Genomic DNA, 23592 nt, shown 5'->3' on the forward strand with positions numbered 1-23592 from the left:
GCTGGGTCAAAAGGTATGTACATTTTTATGTCCCTAGGGGCATAGCTCCAAATTGCTCTCCAGAATGGTTGGATCAGTTCACAACTCCACCAACAATGCATGTGTTCCAATTTCCCCACGTCTTCTCCAACATCTATCATGTTGTTTTGTCATGTTAGCCAATCTGATAGGTCAGAATTGGTACCTCAGGGTTGTTATGATTTGCTTCTCTCTAATCAATAGTGATTTAGAGCATTTTTTTATATGACTATAAATAGCTTTAATTTCTTCATCTGAAAACTGTGTGTTCATATCCTTTGACCATTTATCAATCAGGGAATGACTTGTATTCTTATAAATTTGTCTCAATTCTCTAAATATTTTAGAAATGAGGCCTTTATCAGAGACACTAGTTGTAAAAATTCTTTCCCAGTTTTCTGCTTCCCTCCTAATCTTGGTTGCATTTGTCCTTCATTCTTGAAGAGGGCCAATGACATCAGGAAGGTGATGTCTTGACTTGCCAGTGAATTGGATTTAAGGCAGGGCTGTGCAAGGCCACCAGCCTCACTTGCTCTTTTCTCCAGAACCATGTAGGTCCAACAGCAAGACATACATCAGGACTAGAGATGGCCCCCATGCAAAAAGACCTTGGCCTTTTAAGCTAAGGTCTTTCCCAGGTCTCAGTTTGTCTGAGGCAAAAATCATTCAATGATTAAGGCGAGGTACATTTGAAAGGTACAAGTGTGGCAGCGTCCTAGCTTAGTATAGTACATGGCACATAGTAAAGCTTAATAAACTTTTGTTGATTGTCTGACAGTGGGAAGCACAGAGTAGGTCATATTGGCTTCCATGAATCACCTTTTCCTGCCCCCCTGTAACTGATGGATGGTTTCAGAGTTTTCAAGAGAGGAGAATTTTTCTTTCTTGTGTTCTGAAGCTCTTTGAGAGCAGAGACTTTCATTTTCTGCCTGTTTTTTTCCCCCCAGTGTTTGTTGAGTTGATTTTCTTTTAAAAGCAAAAGCTTTTGCTTTTTATTCTATTTTTTCTTTAAACATTTATTTGTGTGTGTGTGTGTGTTTATACTTAACATACCTAATTTAAGGTCTCAAAATATCTTAATTCTACTCCACACATAGCTCTGTTCTCCTTATCTGTATCTGCTCCCCATATCACTTAGGTTAAAAGAATGCAATCTCCTATTAGTATGTAAATGTGATTTCTTTTTCTGAAAGTGCAAATTGAGTTGAATTGTTGAATGGAGACTGACTAACGTTTATATCAAGTCTTCCAGCACTTTCTGGGAATCTGTGACGAGTACCCCGAGAGAAATACTGCAGGGAGAGGAGAGGGAGGTGGGCTGCCCACTGACCGGGTGGATGGGACCTGGGGGCACCTCGAGACAACGTTCTGCCCCCAACCCCACCCCCCACGCGCTCCACTCTAAAGTAAACAACCGTGGGGCCGGCAGCTCCAGCCCAGTTCAGCCTTGGTGAGGGCAGAAGCGCTGCCACTCCTGCCCCATTCTCTCCTTTCCTCCCTTCGCCCCGGGACCCGCCTGGCATGGCGGAGGGTACACGGGGAATTCCCTCCGGCGGCAGTGGTGGCAGCGGTGGTAGCGGCAGCGCCAGCTGCAGCAGTAGCAGCAACAGGAGCCTGCATAGCAGCATCATCCAGTGGTGAGCGGGAGCGCAGCTGCCCAGCAGTGGCCACAGCTGTGCCAAGCTCAGACTTGCTCTAAGTCGCAGTTCTGGGTCCAGCAGAATCCTAGTTATACTTCTGTTCTCAAGGGTGTTGTGAATAAGTGGTGACCCTCGAAACTGCCTAGTTTATTATATTATATAGTTTTCTATTATATATTATAATACAATAATATATACGTTATCATATATGTTATATAATGTTTATTGCAATATTATGTATGTATTTTAAGAGTGATTTGGGAAGGGAAAGAGGAAAAGATTCCCACACACTCCTCACAGCTTCCCCAGTCCTTTGTAGAATAGCTTGGTATGAACAAGAGAGAATGCAAAAACCTAGGGTCCATTCATCAACAATAAAAATCAAACAATATATCGAGCTACAATAACTAAGTCTGCACTAAGACTTTTGGCACATCCTATATAAAAATATAGTGTTTCCCCAAAGGTAGGATCTCCCAGGGAAAGTAATCTCAAACCACACAGTGTGGGGTGGAATTGGGGAGAGGAGAATCACTTATTTTTGCACATACATCTGGGTTCAGGTTGCAATATGGGAAAGCAATGTGGCCTTGAAGTATGACGTCTTAAAATGGGTATTTTCTAACTTCAGCATAACAGGTTTTTTTAGATTTAATGGTATATAACAAATTGTTTTGGAAATTCATTTCTGCCTTTTGAAATTTAATAGGAGGCAGAAAAAGCTCTAAAAAAAGAAAAAAGTTTCAGTGAGACTAATCCACAATTCTGAGCTGTATAGCTCTTATATAAATAGAAAAATAATTGAAACCAGCCCCCAAACTTTAGTGTGTATTTCTTGTGTGAATATAGGGTTTAATAGATTTTTAAAAAATAGTTGTAAGACATATTCGTTTGAGAAAAACTGACCTGTCACAGATTTTTAAGCTCATTTTGTGAAGAAAAAATGAAAGACATGTCTTCTGTACATGTGCTAGAGACTAATTTGGGGATGACTGAAAGGTCTTTTACTGCCAGTCAAGTTTAAAAAAAGAAAATTTCATCCTATCTGAGATAAAAAGAGAAAAAAAATAACAATTACATTTATATAACCCCTCAAGGTTTACAGAGCACTTTCCTCAATAACAAACCAGTGAAGTTCAAAGTTTGAATACTATCATCCCTCCTTTAGCAGTGAGTCAACTGTGTCTTGAGGAAGTTTAATGACTCGGCAGTGGTCCTGTAAATGACAAGACTAGGATCTCTCTCTACTGTAACACAATGCTGCCCCCTTTTGATGAAATTTCATCAGAAAAAGAAACAGTACAGTATAGTATCACACAGCACTCCTGTAATCAATCAATAAACATTTGTTAAGGACCTACTATGTGCCAGGCACTGTGCACTCACTAACCCAGCATTTCCCAAATGATTCTGTGGAGCATTGTGTGAATAGCGGATCCATGAGAACATATTGAAACTAATGCTATTTTTCCCTTTACAATATGAAACTATGTATTATGAAAATATATTTTGTGATAATTTCTCTGATTCCCTCCTACAATGGAAGGAGCAGAGATTGGAATCAGAAGACCTTCTAGGTTCAGATCCTTTCTTCCACTCTTAATTGCATTGTAAACTTGGGTAAGCTACTTGCCTTTGGATTTCACTTTTTTAAAATGGGCACGTTGGACTAGATGGCTTCTAAAGGCCCTTCCAAATCTGGACCTATAGTACTGTGACACTATGATAATGACCCTTCCATTGTCCATGGGAAAATTCCCTACCCTCCCAAGCCCCTGTAAGCAACATTTATGGGTTCTCCATCTATTTACTGTCCCAAAACACCCCTGGAGCAAATTAGTTTGGGAAACACTGTCCTAACCTAAAAATTATGAGCACAGTTTGTGGTCAGCTATTTCTTAGGACTATAACCTATGAAAGCTGTGTTGTTAATTCTTTTCTAGTCGCAAAAGCACCATTTACGAAGAACTCTTTCAGAGTAGTCATGCTCTGAGGGCTTGAAAAAGTTAATGCTCTAGGGGGTATCACATTGATCTTAACACCAAATATAAGCTGCATTGATGGGGGTTGGGGGGGGGAGACAGCTATATGAATCATTGGTTGATTTATATAAAAATTACACTTCCAAGTGAGTGAACCTTCCATTTGTCTTTCATGAGACTTTCTTTAATAATAAAATACCAGTTGACAATTCATTGTAGTAAAAATCAGAGTTTTGTATATTGGAGTCAACTGGAGGTAAGCTTTTCAGAACTTATGGCACTCAGAACATGGTCATATGACTCAGGTTCTATACAAGTCAGATTTGGGGAAAATATAGCCTGTTTTTGGATTATTACAGTCATGTCATGTGGGTGCCCAGTGCACATGTTTGCACAACAATGAATAACTTAATGAGAGAGTGTTGCCCTAGCAGATAGAGAGCAAGCCCTAAAGTTAGGAAGACCTGAGTTCAGGTTCCACATCTGTCACATGTGGTATCTGAATTAGAAATATCCAGTTCGGCTGCTACCTGCAAGAAACTGCTTTAGAGGAAGTAAATTTAGCTAGCAGAATTCAGATGCAGGTCAACATAGTGTAGTGCATAGAAGATCTTTGGGCTCAAATCTGGCTTTTGCCACATGTGTTTTGTGACCCTAAACAATTCATTTAGTCCCTCAGTAGCCCTAGGGCAACTTTCAGTCGAAAACAAATAGATGCTCTTTATTAGTAGAAAGAGGGTTCCTGGCAGGAACCGACAAGTCTCTTCACAAATGAACGAACAGTGCATAATGATGACAGTGGAGAAGGATATGGCAAACTATTCCAGTATCTTTGCCAAGAAAACCCCAAATGGGGTCACAAAGAATTGGACATTACTGAAATGACTGAACAACAATGATGACAAACTCTGCCTTGGGGGAGACTTGTAGCATGATCAGAGGTGATGGAATATTAATGTGAAAGATCTTACACCTTCTAACAGTTTCAGCACCTGCCCTCCTCCTCAGTGTTACGTTATTTGCCCAAATGGGAGAAAATGGTTTTATAATAGATGTCTAGTCTTCATGCTTTCAGTCTTTGATAATAGAGTGTGTTTGCTTACATTGTGCATTTAATCCAGGGGCTATGAAACTACTACCAATTTACCTAATGCTAAGGGACTAAAGCTGCTGTGTCATGGAGGACACTACCGATGACAAGAGCAAGCATCTAGAAAGAATGGCATTATTTGCATTGTAAACTATCCAGACACAAAGTCTCAATAAAACCAGACTTCTGCAGGAAGGAATGAAGAGCAGTGATGGGCTGATTAGGAGAACTCTTCTGTATTTGGAATTATAATAGCAGGGGTTAGTTTGTTAATTAGACAGTCACTTGTCTCAAGACTCACAAATTGGCTTAGAGATATTAATGAACATCTGATGACTTTAGGCCACTGTTATCAGCCCACATACCCCCTTCTATATTGAATTATGACAAGGAGTAATACAGATTCTTCAGAGATCTGGACAGTCTCATTATAACAGGGCCAATGTCTGGCACCAACTGAGCACAATGGGGGATTTCACTGCATGTGGAGGCAATGTGTAGAAGAATCATTCAGATGTCCTGGGATTAGGGAGGTATGAACTGCCAGTGGTCTCATCTGACTTGGGGAGCACGTGCCAGACAATAGTTAACAAACATCAACACATGTCTCACCTACCAAAAAAAAAAAAGATGAAGAGCTCACGAATGCATCTCAGCCTCAGCAATGACATCTTACTGATAACAGCATTGTCTGGTGGTGGAACTTGAAAAATATTTAATTTGTGCAACTATGCATGGCATTGAATGATTAACCCGATACATTCTAAGCTCTTGAAGCAGCTTGATGTTGTAGGGATTAGAACCCTGGACTTGGCATGAGGAAGAACTGAGTTTGTATCTGGCCTCAGACACTTGCTAATTCTAAGAGCAAGTTTCATTTGTGAAATAGGGATTTTTGTAAAATTTGTAAAATAGGGAAAATCAAAGCAGCTATCTGTGGTTTTTTTTTGGGGGGGTTAGGCAATGGGGTTAAGTGACTTGCCCAGAGTCACACAGCTAGTAAGTGTTATATGTCTGAGGCTGGATTTGAACTCAGGTTTTCCTGACTTCAGGGCCGGTGCTCTATTCACTACGCTACCTAGGTGCTCTATTCACTACACTACCCAGCTGCCCCATAAAAGCAGCTATCTCAACAGGTTGTGATGGAAATCAAATGAGTTAATACATGTAAAGTGTTTTGCAAAGTGGTATATATTAATGCTAACGATTATTAGCAACAGAGCCAACATATCATAAAATAGCCTAATAATAATAGCCAACAGTTATTTTATAACACGTGATAGCGCGGCACAACATATAGACAGAGTCAGCTTTAGATTCAGGAACATTTGGATTCAAAGTCTGTCACATAGATTAGGTGACCATGGGTAAAACATTTAACTTCTCGATGACTCCTGATAATTTTGGAAGACTGGATTGCAGAATAGTTACCAATTTGCATCGGTAAAGGGAGTTTCCTCATGTAGAAGTTCCCTAGATCTCCACCTATAAAATCACATATCCAGATGAGGAGGAAAAAAGACATTTTATATGTGTGGTTTTATTTGATCCTCACAAGAGCCCTGTGAGGTAAATAATGCAATTACTAGTTCAGTTTTACAGATAAGAAAAAAAAATGGCCAGGTGCTAAGGTCTCTTCATCCCAGAATTATCTGACCCAAGTCCAATGGTCTTCCCACTACAGCAGGTTTCCTCTCCAGATGGCTCTGGAGAGTTCAGTGTCAAACTCCTGTAAATGCTGACATCTGCAGGAAGTCCTGGAGCTTTCCAGTCCTGTTAGATTGATTGATTTTTCACATCTTAGCATTCTTGCCCAAGTACTCCCCATGATGCTGCTTAAGCACTAGCACAGTGGAGCCATATTTAATACTCGCTGCCAAGACAATTCATCTACAACTAAATAGGCCAGGCTTCTAGCACTGGAGTAATTCATGCTACTCCTTCACTCCAGTGGGTGGGACATGCTATTGTTGTTTGTCCTTTGAAGAGAATCAATGACATCATGAGGGGATGTCTTAACTTGCTCATGACTTGGATTTAAGTGAGACCGAGCTGCTCAAAGCCATCAGCCTCACCTTCTCCTCCAGAATCATACAAATCCAGTGATAAGACAAAAGTCAATATGACCATTGATGGCTGGGCATGTATGGAAAAAGAATAATCACCATAAACCCAAGATGCTGTTCAATAGAAGAGACAAAATGGGATGAGAGAACAAAAGAAGCTGAAGAAAAATTAACTGGGGATAGATAAGCACAATTTCCTGCCAGTAATATATTTGTTGGACAAACAATTATTGAACACCTGGTAGATGAAAGACATTGTGACCTTACCTGGGGACTGTTGAGAAATATCAAGGGCAGACTCTTTCATTCAATTTGTCATTGAGTCATTTCAGTCATGTTGGATTCTTTGTGACCCCATTTAGGGTTTTCTTGGCAAAGATACTGGAGTGGTTTGCCGTTTCCTTCTCTAGCTCATTTTATAGGGTGAGGAAATTGAGGCAAACAGGGTTAAGTGACTTGCCTAGGGTCACACAGCTAGTAAATGTCTGAGGCCAGATTTAAACTCACAAAGATGAGCTTTCTGGTTCCAAGCCCAGTACTCTATCCACTTAGCCACCTAGCTGCCCCTTTCATTCAAGGAGCCCATTAAATACCTAATAGAGCCAAGACCCTATTATAAGTGTTGTGGAATTTACTGAATGGATACATATATAGCCATTGCAAATATCAAGGACAGATAAGCTCATTCATTAAGCAACACTTCTCAAGTACCTAATATAGCAAAGGCACTATTGTAAACATGGGAGTTACTGAATGGACACCAACACAGACACAGACACAGACATAGTCACCAGTATCCAAAAGTTTGCCATCTGGAAGGCAGCAGTTGGGAAGACGATGACTATTTCAGAATAAATATATTGAAAAGATGGAGTCACCAAATATGCCAAGATCACCTGCACCTTGTAAGACAATCCTATTAAATGTCTATTATTTTTTTCTGGTTTAGTATTTTTTCCCAGTTACATGTAAAAACAATTTTTAACATTCACTTTTAAAATTTTGAATTTCAAATTTTCTCCCTTCTTCCCTTTCCATTCTTCCCCTCATGCCCCCACCCCTTATTGAGAAGGCAAGCAATTCGATATAGGTCATACATGTGTAGTCAGGCAATACATTTCCATAACAGTCATGCTGTGAAAGAAATCATAGACCAAAAAAAAAAATCTCAAGAAGAATAAAGAAAGCAAATAAAGTATGCTTCGATCTGTATTCAGACACCACTAGTTCTTTCTGTGGGGATGGAAAGCATTTTTCATCATAAGTCCTTCAAAGTTGTCTTGGATCATTGTATTGCTGAGAGTAGCTGAGTCATTCATAGCTGATACAGAAACTGTTATTTTTCATAAAATAGGCTTTTCATCCATCCCCGAACACCCAAAATGTGATCATCTTTGTTAATATTATGATATATTTGAAAATGAAGAACAACAAAATATATCGTAGAGAGAGACTCAATGCTAGCTGAAGTTCATAGGAAAGAAGAACAATCAACAAATTAATGAGAATCCTGTTTACATTTCTGTTGCTAAGGCTAATCGTTGACACATTTTCATTAAGATGTTTGCTTTGATTAAACTAGTAGTATACATGAAAAAATGAAAATGTATTTCAATTTTCACAAGTGTATTTGAATTCTCATGTTGCATTTCACTGCTCATGCCTTAGGATAAGAGTTTTCTAGAGCTGAATTCAAGGCATGAGGTCTTTCTAAGATTAACAAGTAATTATCATTTCCAATAGAAATGCAAACAGAACAGTGGTTCATGAATTTGCTACTCCCCCCCCCCCAAGATACTAGCCAGTGTTCAGGTATTAGTCAAGTAGTTTTTTCCCTGCAATGTAAATAGTGCAATCACATTCTAATGCATCTTATTACAGCATGGGCTGAGGAACTGCGGGGAGGGCAACTTCAAATGCTTAGTTGTAGAAGAAGAGTCCTGGGCCCCACTGGGCCATAGTACAAACTATCCAGGAGTGTGAGTCAGGCAGAACAAGAGAAATGGATCTTGGAACAGTATATAATCTATTTGGCATATATCTCTACTAGTAGGTATTTGATAATTGCATTTACTATTGTGGCTAATATCCACTAATAGATTCAGTTGTCAATTTTATGATTTAATTTTTATTAGGGGCATATCAAAATGGTGTTTGTTAAACCTGGCAAAGTGATAAATTAGTTGTGCCTCTCTTTAGTATTACTTCCTCCCTCCCACATACTAATTTTTGAAGGGTTTTAAAATCTTTACTACGTGTACATATGTATATTTTGAAAGACTCTAATACACACCGCATATTTCCATTGGGCTGGAGCCATGACCATGTTTTACATAATTATAACCCTGACTAGTTCGATTTCAAACACACGGGATTTGTTTTTCACACTAATTTAACTGAGGATGGAAGCGTTGATTTAATAAGCTCAAGCTGCATGAGGACAAGGACCTTCCCCAGATGCTAGCATAGCTCTGCAAACACTAGGCGGCTTAACAAATGGTTACTGGATGAATAAGTGAATATAAATAATAACATTAGGTAGTTCAATTCAATTCACTTCATTGTTTGGTAGATATTAGCTGAAACCCATAGAATATATTGACTGAGATATAGATGTTGTTTGGATCCCACTTGCTTATGTCTCGGTGTCATTTTTCTTAATCCAACTTTCTTCTTTAGAGAAACTGATGTCATTGTTTTCTTTCTTGTACCCTCCCCTTCTCAAGGTTAGTTGATAATTTCTGCATTTGTGAAGGTTACAGTGTTCCCCGTTGTCTAATGTATGAGATATATGTGGAGACCTGTGGACAAAATGCTCAGAATCAAGTGAACCCAGCTACATTTGGGAAGGTAGGTTGTAAAGGTGAGAAAAAGAGAATTCCTCAGGAGAAAACGGAGGGGTTTTTTGGTTTTATTTTTTTCCCAGAGTTGACATGAGAATTTATACTTGTTATTAGTCTGATAAGTTTAATTTGCCCTTAGTGAGTCCGATTCATCACCCACTGGGAAAACTTACATAGGTATAGGCAAGAGATGGTAAATAATTTCTGCCACCTTGGAATGTGCACAGAGAGGCAGCTTTGGGGACATAGTTGAGAATATGAAATGGAGATCTCCTTTCGCCACTGGCCAGTAGCTCATAAATTTCAGTAATCCATCTGTGCCCCAGACCCACTCCTGCTGTTTTAACACTTCACTGGCTTATACAGGTCAATTGTTTCAACTAGTTCTGCCTGAAAAGTTCTCACCCATGAATTTTCCCCTCACCCCTACCCCGATGAGTTTGCCATTATGCCAGCCCTCTGGAATATATACCCCTTTCTAAATCTGAGCTACCTTAAAGGTTTATGCAGGGGTATTTATTTATGAAGAAGAGTCAAGTTTACAACATGTCAGTGGGATATAAGAAAACCAGAGTTCTAACAAAGTGTTTTCATAGTAAATGGGCAGCTCTCAGCTTCCAAAGTCTACATGAGAACAAAGGGAAAAGGCAGCTGTTGGGAAGGCAGCAGGTGGGGTTATTTTGCTGGGTGAGTGCCACAGCTGCATTCAGTCAGGGTATTTAAGGAGAAAGAAAGCGACTAGCCCCTCACCCTTCTGCAAGCAAGCACAGAGCAATCATTATGAAAAGAGAATGTGAAGGAGACAGGATTCTGGATGTAGCCAGCCAGCCCCAATCCCTGGTGGCCTGCCTTTCTCTGTGCATGTCAGGGTGCTCTGCTGGAGTGTTGACCCTCTTGGGAAGGCAGCCAGGAGAACAGGTGGTGTCTGGATTCCACCCTTACCCTTCCTGATCCCTGCCCCCCCCCCCCGTTAGTTTTTCTGCGTCTAGGTTCACTCAGTCCCCCAGACTCATAGCACATGTAGCACCATTTGGGAAGTCTGTGATGACTTTGGGTCTTTGGGTTCAGTAGGCACTAAGTACCTCTTCTGCTGCCATTAGAGTGACTTAATGTGTGGCAACCAGTACTCATCATCTGACTGGGCCTAATGCCTTCTGGCCTCAAATCTGCTCTAACCAGAATCCCAGAGCTACCTGGGGCTGCCCCAATCCAGAATGACACCTTTGGCCCAGGGTGCTGTGTGTGGGCTTTGGCTAGGCATGCTTGCAATTCTATGTATTTGGCCAATTGGTAGGTTTGCAATCAGTAGTGCCCTGATCCTGCTAATTGGCAAAATGTACCTGATACACCTCTGGCCCTGACAGTATCCACACACACTTCTATAACCACCCACCCAAAGCCAAAAGTATTTACCTTAACCAAGTTAATATAGCCTGTCACAACTGTACCCCCCAAATTCACAAAGACACCCTATTTCTTCACAGAGAAGGGAGAAGGAAGGGAGCCAAGGGAGGCATAGCCACAATGGCTCTACTGGCAAGAATTGTAGAGAGTGAGAAAGCAGGGGTGGACTGTGCCACTGGAAGTAATATTCACATTAATGAAATCACAAGATTATAGGTTTTAGAACTGGAAGGAACATTAAAGATCTAACCCCTCCATTTGACAGATGAGGAAAGGAATGAAGTGCTTTGCCCAGGGTTACATAGTACTTAAAAGGACCAGATTTTTTTTTTGTTGTTCAGTCATGTCCAACTCTTCCTGACCCTCATTTGGGATTTTCTTGGCAAAAATACTGGAATGGTCTGCCATTTCCTTCAGCTCATTTTACAGATGAGGAGACTGAGGCAAACAGGGTTAAGTGACTTGCCCAGGGTCACACAGCTAGTGTCTGAGGTTGGATTTGAACTCAGTGTTCTTGACTCCTGGGTTGACATGATATCTGCTGCCCTGAAAGGAAGAGAGCTGGGATTCAGACTTAGATCCTTCCTCCCGGGGCAAAATTCCTATTTCCTTATCTGTGAGGAAAACAATTTAACCCAATTAATTTTATATCAATATGTGAATGACTAATCTTCCTTTGCATCCTTTTTTGAACAGGGCTCTGTGGGGGAGGGGAAGCCCTCTACTTTTTTCTCTTTCCATTTTCTGAGTTGCTTATCTCATTAACTCTCCATAGTTAAATTATCAGCTCTATGCAAACTACTCCCAAATCTACCATCCTTTTTCCTCCTGAACCCCCCTCCTGAATGACCAGCTGCCTCTTTGTGCATCTCCACTTGGATGTAGCATGGGCATGTCAAACTCCACATGTCTAATTTCCTTCTGCCCAAACCCAATCCCCGTCCTAATTACCCTATTTCTGTTGAGCTTATTCTCATTCTTCCAGTCACCCAGGTTTGCAACTTGAAGTGATTCTCATCTTTTTACTCTCATTTCCCCCACCCCCATCTAGTCAGTTGCCAAGTCTCACCTATTTTACCTCATTAACATCTCTCACACCCATCCCCTTCTCTCCAGGCATGCTGCAGTCATTCTAGTTCAAGCTCTTGCCTACTCAAACCTGCAATATTTTAATAGCCTCCTAATGGATCTCCCCACCTACTGTCTTTCTTCTCCAATTCATCAGCTAAAAAAATATTGATGCTCTCTTAAATCATAGGATCATAAATTTAGAGTTAGAAAGGACTTTACAACTCATCTCATAGAATCTTCTCATTTCACAGGTGAGGAAAGTGAGGCTCACTGAGGTGAAATGATTTTTCCCAAGATCACACAGGTAGTGAGGAGCAAGCCCTGGGATTTGAACCCATATTCTCTGATTCCAGATCCAGCATTCTTCCCATCACATGACCTTAATTCCCTTGGTTCATATCAACCTCACTAATAAGCCTAGTCTCCTCCTGGAGGGCTACAGGCAGACTATGCCCAAGGCCCCACATGAAGGAGCTACTCTACACCTTCGCCAACATGTCCCTAAACATGGTTCACTGTTGCCCCCTACTGGATTGTACTTGCCATCACATCCAATTTCTCCCCTCCACTGATACCAAGTTGATACTCCTAACCGACAGGACTGACCATGTCACTTCCCGGCTCAAAAAGCTCCAATGTCTCCCCTCTTACTTCCAGAATACAATATTTTCCTCCACTTGGTTGTTAAAACCCTTCATAATCGGGCTTTAGCCAACTTTCTTTCAGTCTTATTGCATATCACTCTCTTTTATGCATTCTATGTTCTAGACAAAATGTTTGCTGTTCTCTGTACACAGCAGTCTACCTCCCTTTTTAATGCTTTTGTGCAGACTGTCCCCCAGGTTCCTATTCATGTCTGCCTCATAATATCTCTAGCTTCCTTCAAGGCTTAGTGTCTAGGCTAGATAACTGGGCTTGGAGTCAGAAAGACCTGAATTCAAATCTAGCCTCAGGCACTTATAAGCTGTGTGACCTTGGGCAAGTCAACTAAGGTCTACCTGTCTCAGTTGTCTCATCTATAAAATGAAGATAATAGTACCTAACTTTCTAACCTAACAGTTGTGGGTATAATAATATTTCAAAGCTCTTTGTAAACCTTGGAGTGTTATATTAGTTCTCTATTATAGCTATTATTATTTCTTTCAGGAAGCCAAGCCTTTCTATCCCTACTAATTCCTTCCAGTTGCTAGTGCCCTCCCTCTGAAAATTGCTTTGTATATATACTTAATACATACTTGTATATATTCTTTGTATATACTTAATTTGCTAAGTACATATGGTTTCCCTTAATAGAATTAAACTCTTTGTGAAAAGAAAAGTTTCTTTTTCTTTTTTTTTTTTGTATCTTTATCACTATCTGCCTGGCACATAGTAGGTGGTCAACAAATGCTTGTTGAATGAAAGATGGTATACACCACACCCAACTCTGCCTGCAGGAAAAGGATGTAGACCTTTAAAGACCCTTTGATCAAGAGAGCAAGCAATAAATATTTCTCTATTCTTTTAGGTTTTAAAAATCTGATCACATAATTCCTGTCCTCCTTCAGCTCCAGTGACTCCTTATTGCTTCTAGGATAAAATTAGACACCTCTCTTAAGCTTTTAAAGCCCTCCACAGTCTGCTCTTCACTTATTTTTCCAGCCTCATTGGACTTTACTCTCCATCTAGGTCTGTAATCTAGTTTAACTGGGCTCATTTCTGTTCCTTACATCCATCTTATATTTCTATGTCTTTTCACTGGTTTTCTCCCACCCTTCTCTTCCTTCAGGTGGCTGTAGGGCTGACCTCAAGTGTAGAGAGGTCTTGAAGGAAGGCAGAATAGAATTTCTAGCCTGTTCTCTCCCTGCCCTACTCCAAGGGAGAGTTTCATTCCTGCCAGGAGGAGAAAGGAGGTTAGGATCACAGGCCACTCTGTCCTCCTCAGAGAGAGGGAGTACCAGACTAGAACATATCTATCTGCTTCCTTAAATGTTGTTAGTCTAGGGGATATGATTGGGTTCCATCTAACTTCTGATCACTTTGTCACTATTGGGGGGGAGGGTAGAAGGACCCCAAGCTTTGTATCCAAGGCTGTGCGTCCCTTTCCTACTGCATACCAATTCCACAGTGAACATAGTGAATAGTGAAGAAATCAATTTATCCAAATCATGGCAAAAAAGAAATGAGAAGGTATATGTAGGAGAGTATATACCAGACAATACAGAGTGAAAGGGCTCTCCCATTGAGAGTGAGATAGTTCAATTTAATCAAGAGAGAGTGTCCTTAAGGGGAACTCCCCAGAGCCTCTGGGATAGTAAGCTGGAGGTCAGACATCATGGAACTGCCAGCTCCTCTCATGTCTTCCTAGAGTCTTTTACTTCAACAACTTAAAGTAGGGTTGGCCTCTTCCACCTTCCTTCTTAGAGCTGGAAGCCAGAAGCTCCCAAAATGACTCGAAACTTGAAGAATGCCGAAGAAAAATGGAGCTTGAAGAGTCCCAAAGAGGACTGAAGAAGTATGGAACTCTCCTGCCTTGACAATTCCATCCCATCCCTCAAACAGCTTAGGGCATTCATCTCCACCAACCAGGAGGGAGGCCATACCAATGGGCTTTGGGACAGGGGTTACAATGCAATTTATATACTACCTTCTGTATGAAACCTTTCTTGATTCCCACCCACCAACTTCTAAAGCCTTAACTACCAGCCTATCTTGTATTTAAATACTTTGTATTTATTCTCTTAATTTTAATTCTACGTATATTTATGTATGTACTTATTGGAGATCAGATCAATTAACAGTTAAGGAAATTAACTCTGATTATTCATTGGAAAGACAAATACTGAAGCTGAAGCTTAAATACTTTGGCCTCATAATGACAAGATGGGGCTCTTTGGAAAAGACCCTGATGTTGGGAAAGACTGAAGGAAAAAGGAAAAGGGTATGGCAGAGGATGAGAGGGATAAATCATTTCATGGAAGCAAGAAACATGAGCTTGGACAGACTTCGGTAGACAATGGAGGACAGAAGGGCCTGGTGTACTGTGGTCCATGGGGTGATGAAGAGTTCAACATAGCCGAACAACTGAACATCAACAAAATGTACTTGTCTCCCCTATTAGAGAGAAGGATTATGTCCACTTTAAAATTGATTTTGTCTTTAGTCTATAGTATGTACTGGAAGTGTAAGAAAATAAAAGCAACTCAATCCAGGGCATAAAGAGAGACTCTCTCGCTCCTGAGTCCCCAAACCCCCACCCCTCAACCCCACCCCAGACAAAAAAAATAAAGCTTATTATACCCTTCTCTACTGGCATTAAAACACGTAGGGTCCACATCAAGTGTAGTAGCTGAGAGGACACAGGATGGGGGCTCACCATGGACTTGGTATTGCTAAAGCCTAAACATGTCTTTGTCTCCTCTGTTCCTTAGTCCAAAAACTTCTTGCCAGTAGGGAGCATTTCATTTTTTTTTTATTTGTGCCTACTGTGCCTGGAATAGTACCTAGCATATAATGTGTGCTTAATAAATTTGTGTTGATTGTTGACCTATATAAAGTCCTGGATTTGGCAGATATCCTTTTAATTCTCCCTACACCCATCACCAGGGAGCTTTTCCATTTGCTGGCCTTGATCTGCAAAGGAACTCTTTGTAAAAATTCTGTGGACAAATGGATAAGAAAGAAAGGATATTAGAACCAATGTCTTTAATCTTATCCATTGCCTATGTTTCAAAGTGATGAGCTCATTTAAATAGATTAAATTGAAATTGTGATTGCATACAGTGTCTTCTCATTTTTAGTCTTCTAATTTGATGCTTACTTTGACATTCAGTCCAACTAGTACACAATCTGAGTATAGACAGAGAGCTAATCCTGAAGTGACTGCTATATCTCTAACTTTGCTTGCCTATTAAAATATAGTTAACTTCTTTCTTTTTTTTTGTGATAGTTCTTGCCACATATGGTGGTTTCTTAATCTATAATCCACAGACACATTTAGTAATAATTAGTGATCTTAGCTTTTGGTTTCTTTGATTTCTTAATCCTGACATTGAATGAATATTTTCCAACAGCTATGGGAAAAGATAAGATGCTTCCCTGTACCCATTTGACATCGAAGTCACTGAGTCTCAATTTATATATTAACTTATTTTGAAAAATATTATCCATTTCTTCACATAATACCTCTACTTCTTTGACCCTGCAATGGATTTTGGTGCAGAAACTGCCATTATCTCTGTGATGATAGATTACTTTGTGCTCATTGTGAGCACAGGAGGGAGAGATGTCTAAGTATCCCATGAAATGATGTCTTGTTACCTTTAGGTGCACAATGAAACCATTTCTACCAAATATTTTCTTTTCTTTTCCAAGGAGAACCTACCAGCCATCCTTACATTTAATCATAACATCTTCATGTCTTCCAGGTTCATTTCATTAATAGAATGCTATTATGGATAGTGTTCATTTCAAAGAATTGCAGAATTTAAATTTGTGTTTAAAGCAGAATTTAGTCTGCAAAGGAAGACATTTAGTCTAAAAAAGGAATCCCCACTATAACATAGTTTCATTATAATAATTCCCTGAACAGTGTGTCAACCCCATTGGTCATTGGACAAAAATAGCACATTAAGAGCACCAGGGATAAATAGGTGGTACGATGGATAGAGTGCTGGGCCTGGAGTCAGGAGGAACCTGAGTTCAAATGCAGCCTCAGACACTTACTAGCTGTGTGACCCTGGACAAGCGACTTAATCCCCATTACCTAAAAAAACCCTAAACTCAAAAAAAAGAACCAGCAGTTAAATTTCTGTTTTCAGGTGGTTTAAAAATACAAGTGCTTTCCACCATTCCACCACTGTCTTTGTGGCAGTGGAAGGGCTCACAGAAGACTGAAGGCTATTTTGTATTTTTGACTGCTGCATGTATCACTGTGGCCAAAACAAATCTTTTGTTTGGTGACCAAATCTCTGGTGATGAATTAACCTTTCCATATTTAGGCAACATGGTACAATGGAAAGAATGATGAATTTGGATTCAATGAACCTGAGTTCCAGTCCTGGCTCTGTCTCTTATTACCTGTACAACCTAACGCACACCACTTAGCCTCTTTATTTGAGAGGAGATTACCTAGTTCTTCCTGAAATTTCTTTCCTTCTTTGACTCCTGCAGTGGATATTAGCACAGAAGCTGCAGAAGCCTCTTTGAGCCTCAGTTTTGTAATTTATGAAATAAGGGAGTTGGACTAGATGACCTCTAAAGTTTCTTCAAGGTCTAAATCTATGATCCTATGATCTATCCTTGTAGACATATAGCCTATTGTGAGACCTCTACTTGAGGATTTTATAACTTCACTGAACCAGTCAGAGCTTATGTTCTGCTAGCATATGCTTTCAGAACCCAGGCTAATCTACATGCCCAGAGGAGGTTTCAGAATAGGTCTAATGTGGAGATCTTTACATTAATATTTATCAAGACCTTATATTTATCCTTAATAATTCATACTATTAGATTTGGTATACTTTCAGCTTGCCAAGATCTTTTTTTTTAGTTAATTCGATTATTCATTGTATTATCTATGTTTTTGTTCAGTCATTATCAGTCATACTCGATTCTTTGTGAATTCTTTGCAAATTTTTTGGGGGTTTTTCTTGGCAAAAATATCAGAATAGTGTGCCATTTCCTTCCCCAAGCTCATTTTATAGATGAAGAAACTGTGGCAAACAAGATTAAGTGACTTGCCCAGGGTCACACAATTAATAAGTATCGGAGGTCTGATTTGGACTCAGGAAGATGAGTCTTCCTAATTCCAGGCCCGGCTGTCTATCCACTGCACCACCTATTATTACCTATATCATCTATACCTCAGTGCTATGTCATCATCATCATCATCATCATCAATAACAACAAAACAACTCTTTTTATATACCTTCAGATTACCTCTTAATTTCATTTCCTTTTTTCCTTTTTTAATTTTGAACACTGAAAAAAATAGCATTTCCATATAAAATGTAGAACACAAAAAGGGGATTTTATATGAAACCATGAATCTCTATTTTACACCAATCAGCTTTTTAAAATAGAGAATAAATTCCACATATTGCTTCCAAAAACTGTTCTGCTTATCTTCTGTGCTTCCTTCTGTTCTCTTCTGTGAGGAAAGAGGCCTGAAGAAGTGATATGACTTGTTGAAAGTCAAGGTTTGAATTCAGACCCTCTGACTCCAAGTCAGTGCTTTCCCCACTATACCAGAAGAATTCTGCATTCAGAGCTAGTTAATTCTTCTCTTTTTCTAGTTTCCTAATTTTTCTCTTATTCTTTTTAGACTTCTTTTGTTTTCCTCTAGGAGCTTATTACTCATTAAAGAACAAAAACAAAAACAAAAAGAGATCATCCCTGATTGCCCCTAACTCCTTTCATTTCCCCTCACTACATGTCAGCATTTACCCTGGTTCACACCCTGCTTTCTTATGGCCAAACTTCAGGTGCTTACACGAGCCAGAGAGGAAATAGAATCCACAGCGCTTTTGTCGAAACTCACAGTGTGGAGTGGTAACGAAAAAAAGGTCAGGCAACATGGAACTAAACAGAAAAGAATGTTGCATGAGCATGGAGGGAATTGTAGGAGAAACAAGAAACATGATCCCCTTTGGATGCTTCCTCACGGTCTTCCTTCGATGCTTTATTTTATTTTGATCCCCCCACCCCTTTTAAAGCCACCTCCCCGCCCGCACCCTCCTACTCCAAGTTCTCCATTTCCAGGGCACACTTGGCAGTAAGTTCCTCTTCTAATTAGGAAACTAGAGCAAACTGAGGGGTTTCTGGGCAGTTGTTATTGTGTTCTTTAAATGGATCCTTTTGCTTAGTAACAGTGTCACATCAAATAGAATTTAAATGCAAAGAACAGCTGAGAGGATCTGAAAGGGAAAGAGCAATGTAATTTAGTAGGCTGCTGTTTGATGAGTATTTAGGACTGAAATTGTAAGTATTTTCATGAGATGCAACAGAGTACAAAAACAAATATTAGAGGGGAATGGGCGCTGGGTCTGTCTGATGAATATCCTGACAACCAACTTCAGATTTTTCCTTCTTTTTAGCTTGTGCACTTAGTTTTTCCGGATCTTGGTACCAGGAGGCTGGGCACAAGAGGAAGTACCAGGTAATGTTGTTTTTTATTTAAAAACCATAAAATATAGCACTTTGGGAAACCCCAGAATGGATATGGAAGAAGAAGAAAACACTTATCAAAGAGAAATGTTTGTAAAATTTAATGCCAATTAAATCTTAGATGACTTTAAAGGTGACTTAAAGAAATGTAGCCTTTCTCCAGAAGCAAGATTTATTACATGTGTACAGTTGTTCAATTTCTTAGGATTGTTGGGTTTTTGTTTTGTTTTGTTTGAGAGAGGGAAATGTTTTTTGATTTTTGCTACAGGTACAAAGCACTAAAATTTTCAGATGTTTTAGGATACTAAACATGTACATATGTAAATCCTATAGTTTATTTGACTATTTAAACCTATTCAATCAAAGAAAGATTGAATTGTTTTAATGTTCTTAGAACCAGAGTATTAGTTGAGGTAACTGGCATAGTTCCAAAATGCTCAATTAATTGGCATATTTGAATAGAACCAGAGGTCTTTGAACCTGGGTTTCTAGACTCAAATCTTCTAACCAAAAATTCTAAGTACAACAGGACATTCAGATGTTATCCTATGAATCATGGAATATGATGGTTCTCAAGTATTACTTATTGGTTGTTTCAAATCAAGACTGAAAGGAAGGTAGTGAAAAAGGCCTGAGTTAAGAAAAGGAATGTGCTCTTCCCTTCTAACAGGAAAACGAAAAGAATTGGTGGCAGTTGCTAAATTAGTCAAATACTGGGCAAAGAAACAGAAATGTTTTTGCTTTATTGATACCTTAACTGAGTAGACAGTTTTCTTTCCTTCCTTCCTTCCTTTTCTCTCTCCCTTCCTTCCTTCTTTCCTTCCATCCATCCTTCCTTCTTCTTCCCTCCTTCCTTCCTATTTCTTATTCTCTTTTAAAACAAAGTTGTATTAATACTTTTTGTCTTTACATCACAGTCATTTCTAGAAATACCTCCTTGCCCTACCTGGAATTGAACTTTCCCTTATAACAAAAACAATTAAGCCAAAACATACAGTGACCACAGTTAGTGTATACAACATAACATACTGGTAGTCTCCTATCACTCTGTCAAAAGGAGGAGGTATCAAACAAAGAAAAAGTATTTATGATATGCTTGCTTTGCACCAGCTATTGGGCTAGGCACTGGGGATACAAGTACAAAGGAAAAAACAATCTCTGTTCCAAAGGAACTTAACATTCTAATGGGTGAACAATAAAATACATATAAAATACTCACAGCATAAATATGAAGTGAATAAATATAAACATATCTAATATAATATGTGGGGGGAGAGAGAGGGAGAAGTTAAATGCAAGATTGTTGAGACAGAGGGCACTAGTAGTTAACTGGTAAACCAATAATAAAATAGTGCTAAATCCGCCTCTCCTCTATGCCTTTCTGTTGATGGTACTATCATTCTACCAGTCACCCAGGCTCCTTGAGAATAGGATATTATATAATATACATATATATTATGCAATATGCTTCATGATCTGTCCTGTGAAGCCATTACTGGTTTTTTAGTTACTCAGGATCTGTCCTCCTTTTTTGTGATCTTTTCATTTATGCTGCTATAGTCATGGGACATATTATTCTTTTGGTTCTGCTTTTAATAGTCCATTTTCCAAATCCCTACAAGATCCAGAAATTATGATCAAACTCTAACCCTGCCTGGAAGAAAAAGAACCATATTTTCTGAATAGCATTTGGGAGGCCATTAACCATTACCAGTTCAGGGAATCTCCAGTCCTGCTTCCCTCCAAAAAACAATGGCAGTGGCACACTGGGGGCCTCCCTTTCTCTCCTGACTTCTCTCTAGATCTCCAGATCTCTGGGGGAAGAATTAAGGAGGCAGGGTAGAACATGAATTTCTTGGGTGCAGAAGGTGACATAATCCAGTGTTGCTTGTCCCTAACAGAAAGGTTTAGGTAGTGCTGAAATCTTTGTGTTTGTATGTTTTTTGAGACAGGCTGGAAGTATGGGTACGAGCCCACTGCTAATCCACATGAGAGCATTTACCTGCTCTGTTTCCAACCTGGGCCATTCTCCTCTCCTTAGGCAGCCTGCTAGGGCTTAGGGCCCCTCGGGACTCACCATATTGGCGTTGGACTTAATGTGGACACCCATTTGATTTTAACCCTGCTTCCTCTCAGAACTCACAAGCTCAAGTGACCTTAACCTGTTTGGTTTTGTTTTGTTTTTAAATGACAAATAGATTGAGTGACAACATTAAGAAAAGGGCTCCAAAGCTGTAGTTAATCAAGTTACTTTGCCAAATAAAATTTGTTCTTTAAGGCTTGACTGAATTACCACCTCCTCTTGAGGCCTTCTTTGACCTTCCAAGCCTCTTAGTGACATCTCCCTCCTCCAAATTCTTATACCAGATTGTAAGCTCCAGGAGAGGAGAGATTGTCTTAATTATCTTTGTATTTGCTACAGTGTACTGCACATGGTAGATACTTTTTTTTAAAAATTATTTTTTCCAATTGCATGTAAAGACTGTTTTTAACATCCATTTAAAAATTGTTTGAGTTCAAATTTTTCTCCCTCCCTCCCCCCTCCCTAAAAAGGTAAGCAGTTTGACATCGGTTATATCACATTGGTAGATACTTAATAAGTGGTTGTTGAGTGAACAAATAAACTGTGACACTTTTTGTGTATATCATTGATTGGCACTTAGTGTATGTCACTTTTCCATAAATATGAATTATTATTTGATTTTCTTCTTTCTGGACTTTGATTTCACTGGTGTAGAGAACTCCTAAAGAGAAAATTCCTTCTACCAGTAGGAGGAACAGGGCTTGATGATTAATTTGCCACTACAAATATAGTCTATCTTTCAGAAGACCTCTTAAAATAATATTTTTTTCAGGTACCACTATGATGGAATCTGCATCAAGAAAGGTTCCTACTTCTATGACCAGTATTGCTATTTGCTGAGTGAAAAAAAGTATCACAGGTCAGTGTTTGGGTTCCTCTAGTCCTGTTGGAAGTTCTAGCCTGCTTTTCCAACCTTATCCCCCACTCTGCCTGAACATTAACCAACTGCTCCAACCAGAATATACCATATGTAAGCCTACCTCTGTCTTTCCTCACACTATTTGCCTTACCTGGAATGCCTTCCTTTCTCCTGTCCCTCTAAATGAATCCTACTCTTATGATGAGAACCACCCAGAAGGATTGTGATTATGGCTAATTTTAGAGCTAAGTTTAAATGCTTTATACTCAGCTACTGTACCTATTCAGTTCACAAAACCCTCACCCAATTCTAGTGTAGTGAACCCTGGATTTGGAGTCAGATATTCTGTGTTCATATCCCAAGTAACTTTATTATTTATTATCTGTGGAACTTCCAACAGTCCACTTAACCTTTAAAAATCTCGATTTCATCTTCTGTAAAACAAAGGGACTGGTCTAGATCAGAGGTTCTTAACTTTTTTTTTTTTGCATCACGATCCTCACTTTCGGAAAATTGTTGTTAAACAATTGAAGTCAATGCTAAATTTCAGTTAGAAGTAGTGAAAAATGAAGATACAGTTAGGGTTTTTCCCACCCAAGTTTACAGACCCTCTGACATCCATCTGTGGACCCCTTCAGGATCCATGACCAGTAAGATTCTTTCTAGCTCTAAATCCTAAAATCTTAGCACTGTTTTTCCTACACAGTGATTCTACTTATCTTGCCTATAGGGAAGGCTTTCAACCTGATAGTTTACACTTTTCCCAAAGAATACCCAAAGAATTTCCCAAGAATACCACTTGTAAAGCTCTCTTGTGACTATCAGAAGTCACCATCAGTTTCCTGAACAACAAAGTCTTTTCTTAGTCTTAATTCTTTTTGATAACTCAGTAGAATTTGAGAAGAGATACTTTCTCCTTTGTAAACAATTAATCGACAAGCATTTATATAGTACCTACTGCCACTATGCTGTGTTTTGTGTGTGTGTTTTGTGGGGATATAGAGACAAAAGTGAAATAGCCTCTGCTTTCAAAGAGCTTACACTCTACAGATTTCTAAAACTGTTTCCCACTGTACCCTATGTGATACACTTTATCCAACTTTTCCCCTCCCTGACTGCTCCTCCTCTTTCTCATGTGGTGGCCCCTCTTTTGCATCTTGACCCTTAAATTTATGTGCATTCCAAGGTTTTCTTCCTGGCCCATTTCTCCTCCTTCTTGGAGACTGAATTCACTTCCACAACTTCTATTTTCCCTTGTGTGTATAATAATATGTTGTAATGAAAAGAGTAATGGACTTGAAGTCAAGAAAGACTAGGGTTCAAATCCAGCCTCCAACAATTAATAGCAGTTCAACCATAGATAAGTCACTTCAGAGACTCAGAAGTCTTT

At 39.4% G+C, this 23592-nt stretch overlaps 1 protein-coding gene across 1 annotated transcript in view; it reads left to right on the forward strand.

The window, feature by feature from the left end:
• Window positions 1–1446: 1446 nt before the first annotated feature.
• Window positions 1447–23592, forward strand: part of RFX8 (regulatory factor X8) — a 104747-nt gene continuing 82601 nt past the window's right edge. Inside the window, exons 1-4 of the mRNA XM_020987845.2 lie at window positions 1447–1655; window positions 9523–9646; window positions 19191–19252; window positions 22116–22202. Coding sequence (XP_020843504.1) covers window positions 1540–1655; window positions 9523–9646; window positions 19191–19252; window positions 22116–22202 — 389 coding nt within the window. The 5' untranslated portion in view covers window positions 1447–1539. The remainder of the gene's footprint in view (window positions 1656–9522; window positions 9647–19190; window positions 19253–22115; window positions 22203–23592) is intronic.

Source organism: Phascolarctos cinereus, unplaced genomic scaffold (genome assembly GCF_003287225.1).
Source record: "Phascolarctos cinereus isolate Bilbo 61053 unplaced genomic scaffold, phaCin_HiC Scaffold_7;HRSCAF=346, whole genome shotgun sequence".
Taxonomy (NCBI): domain Eukaryota; kingdom Metazoa; phylum Chordata; class Mammalia; order Diprotodontia; family Phascolarctidae; genus Phascolarctos; species Phascolarctos cinereus.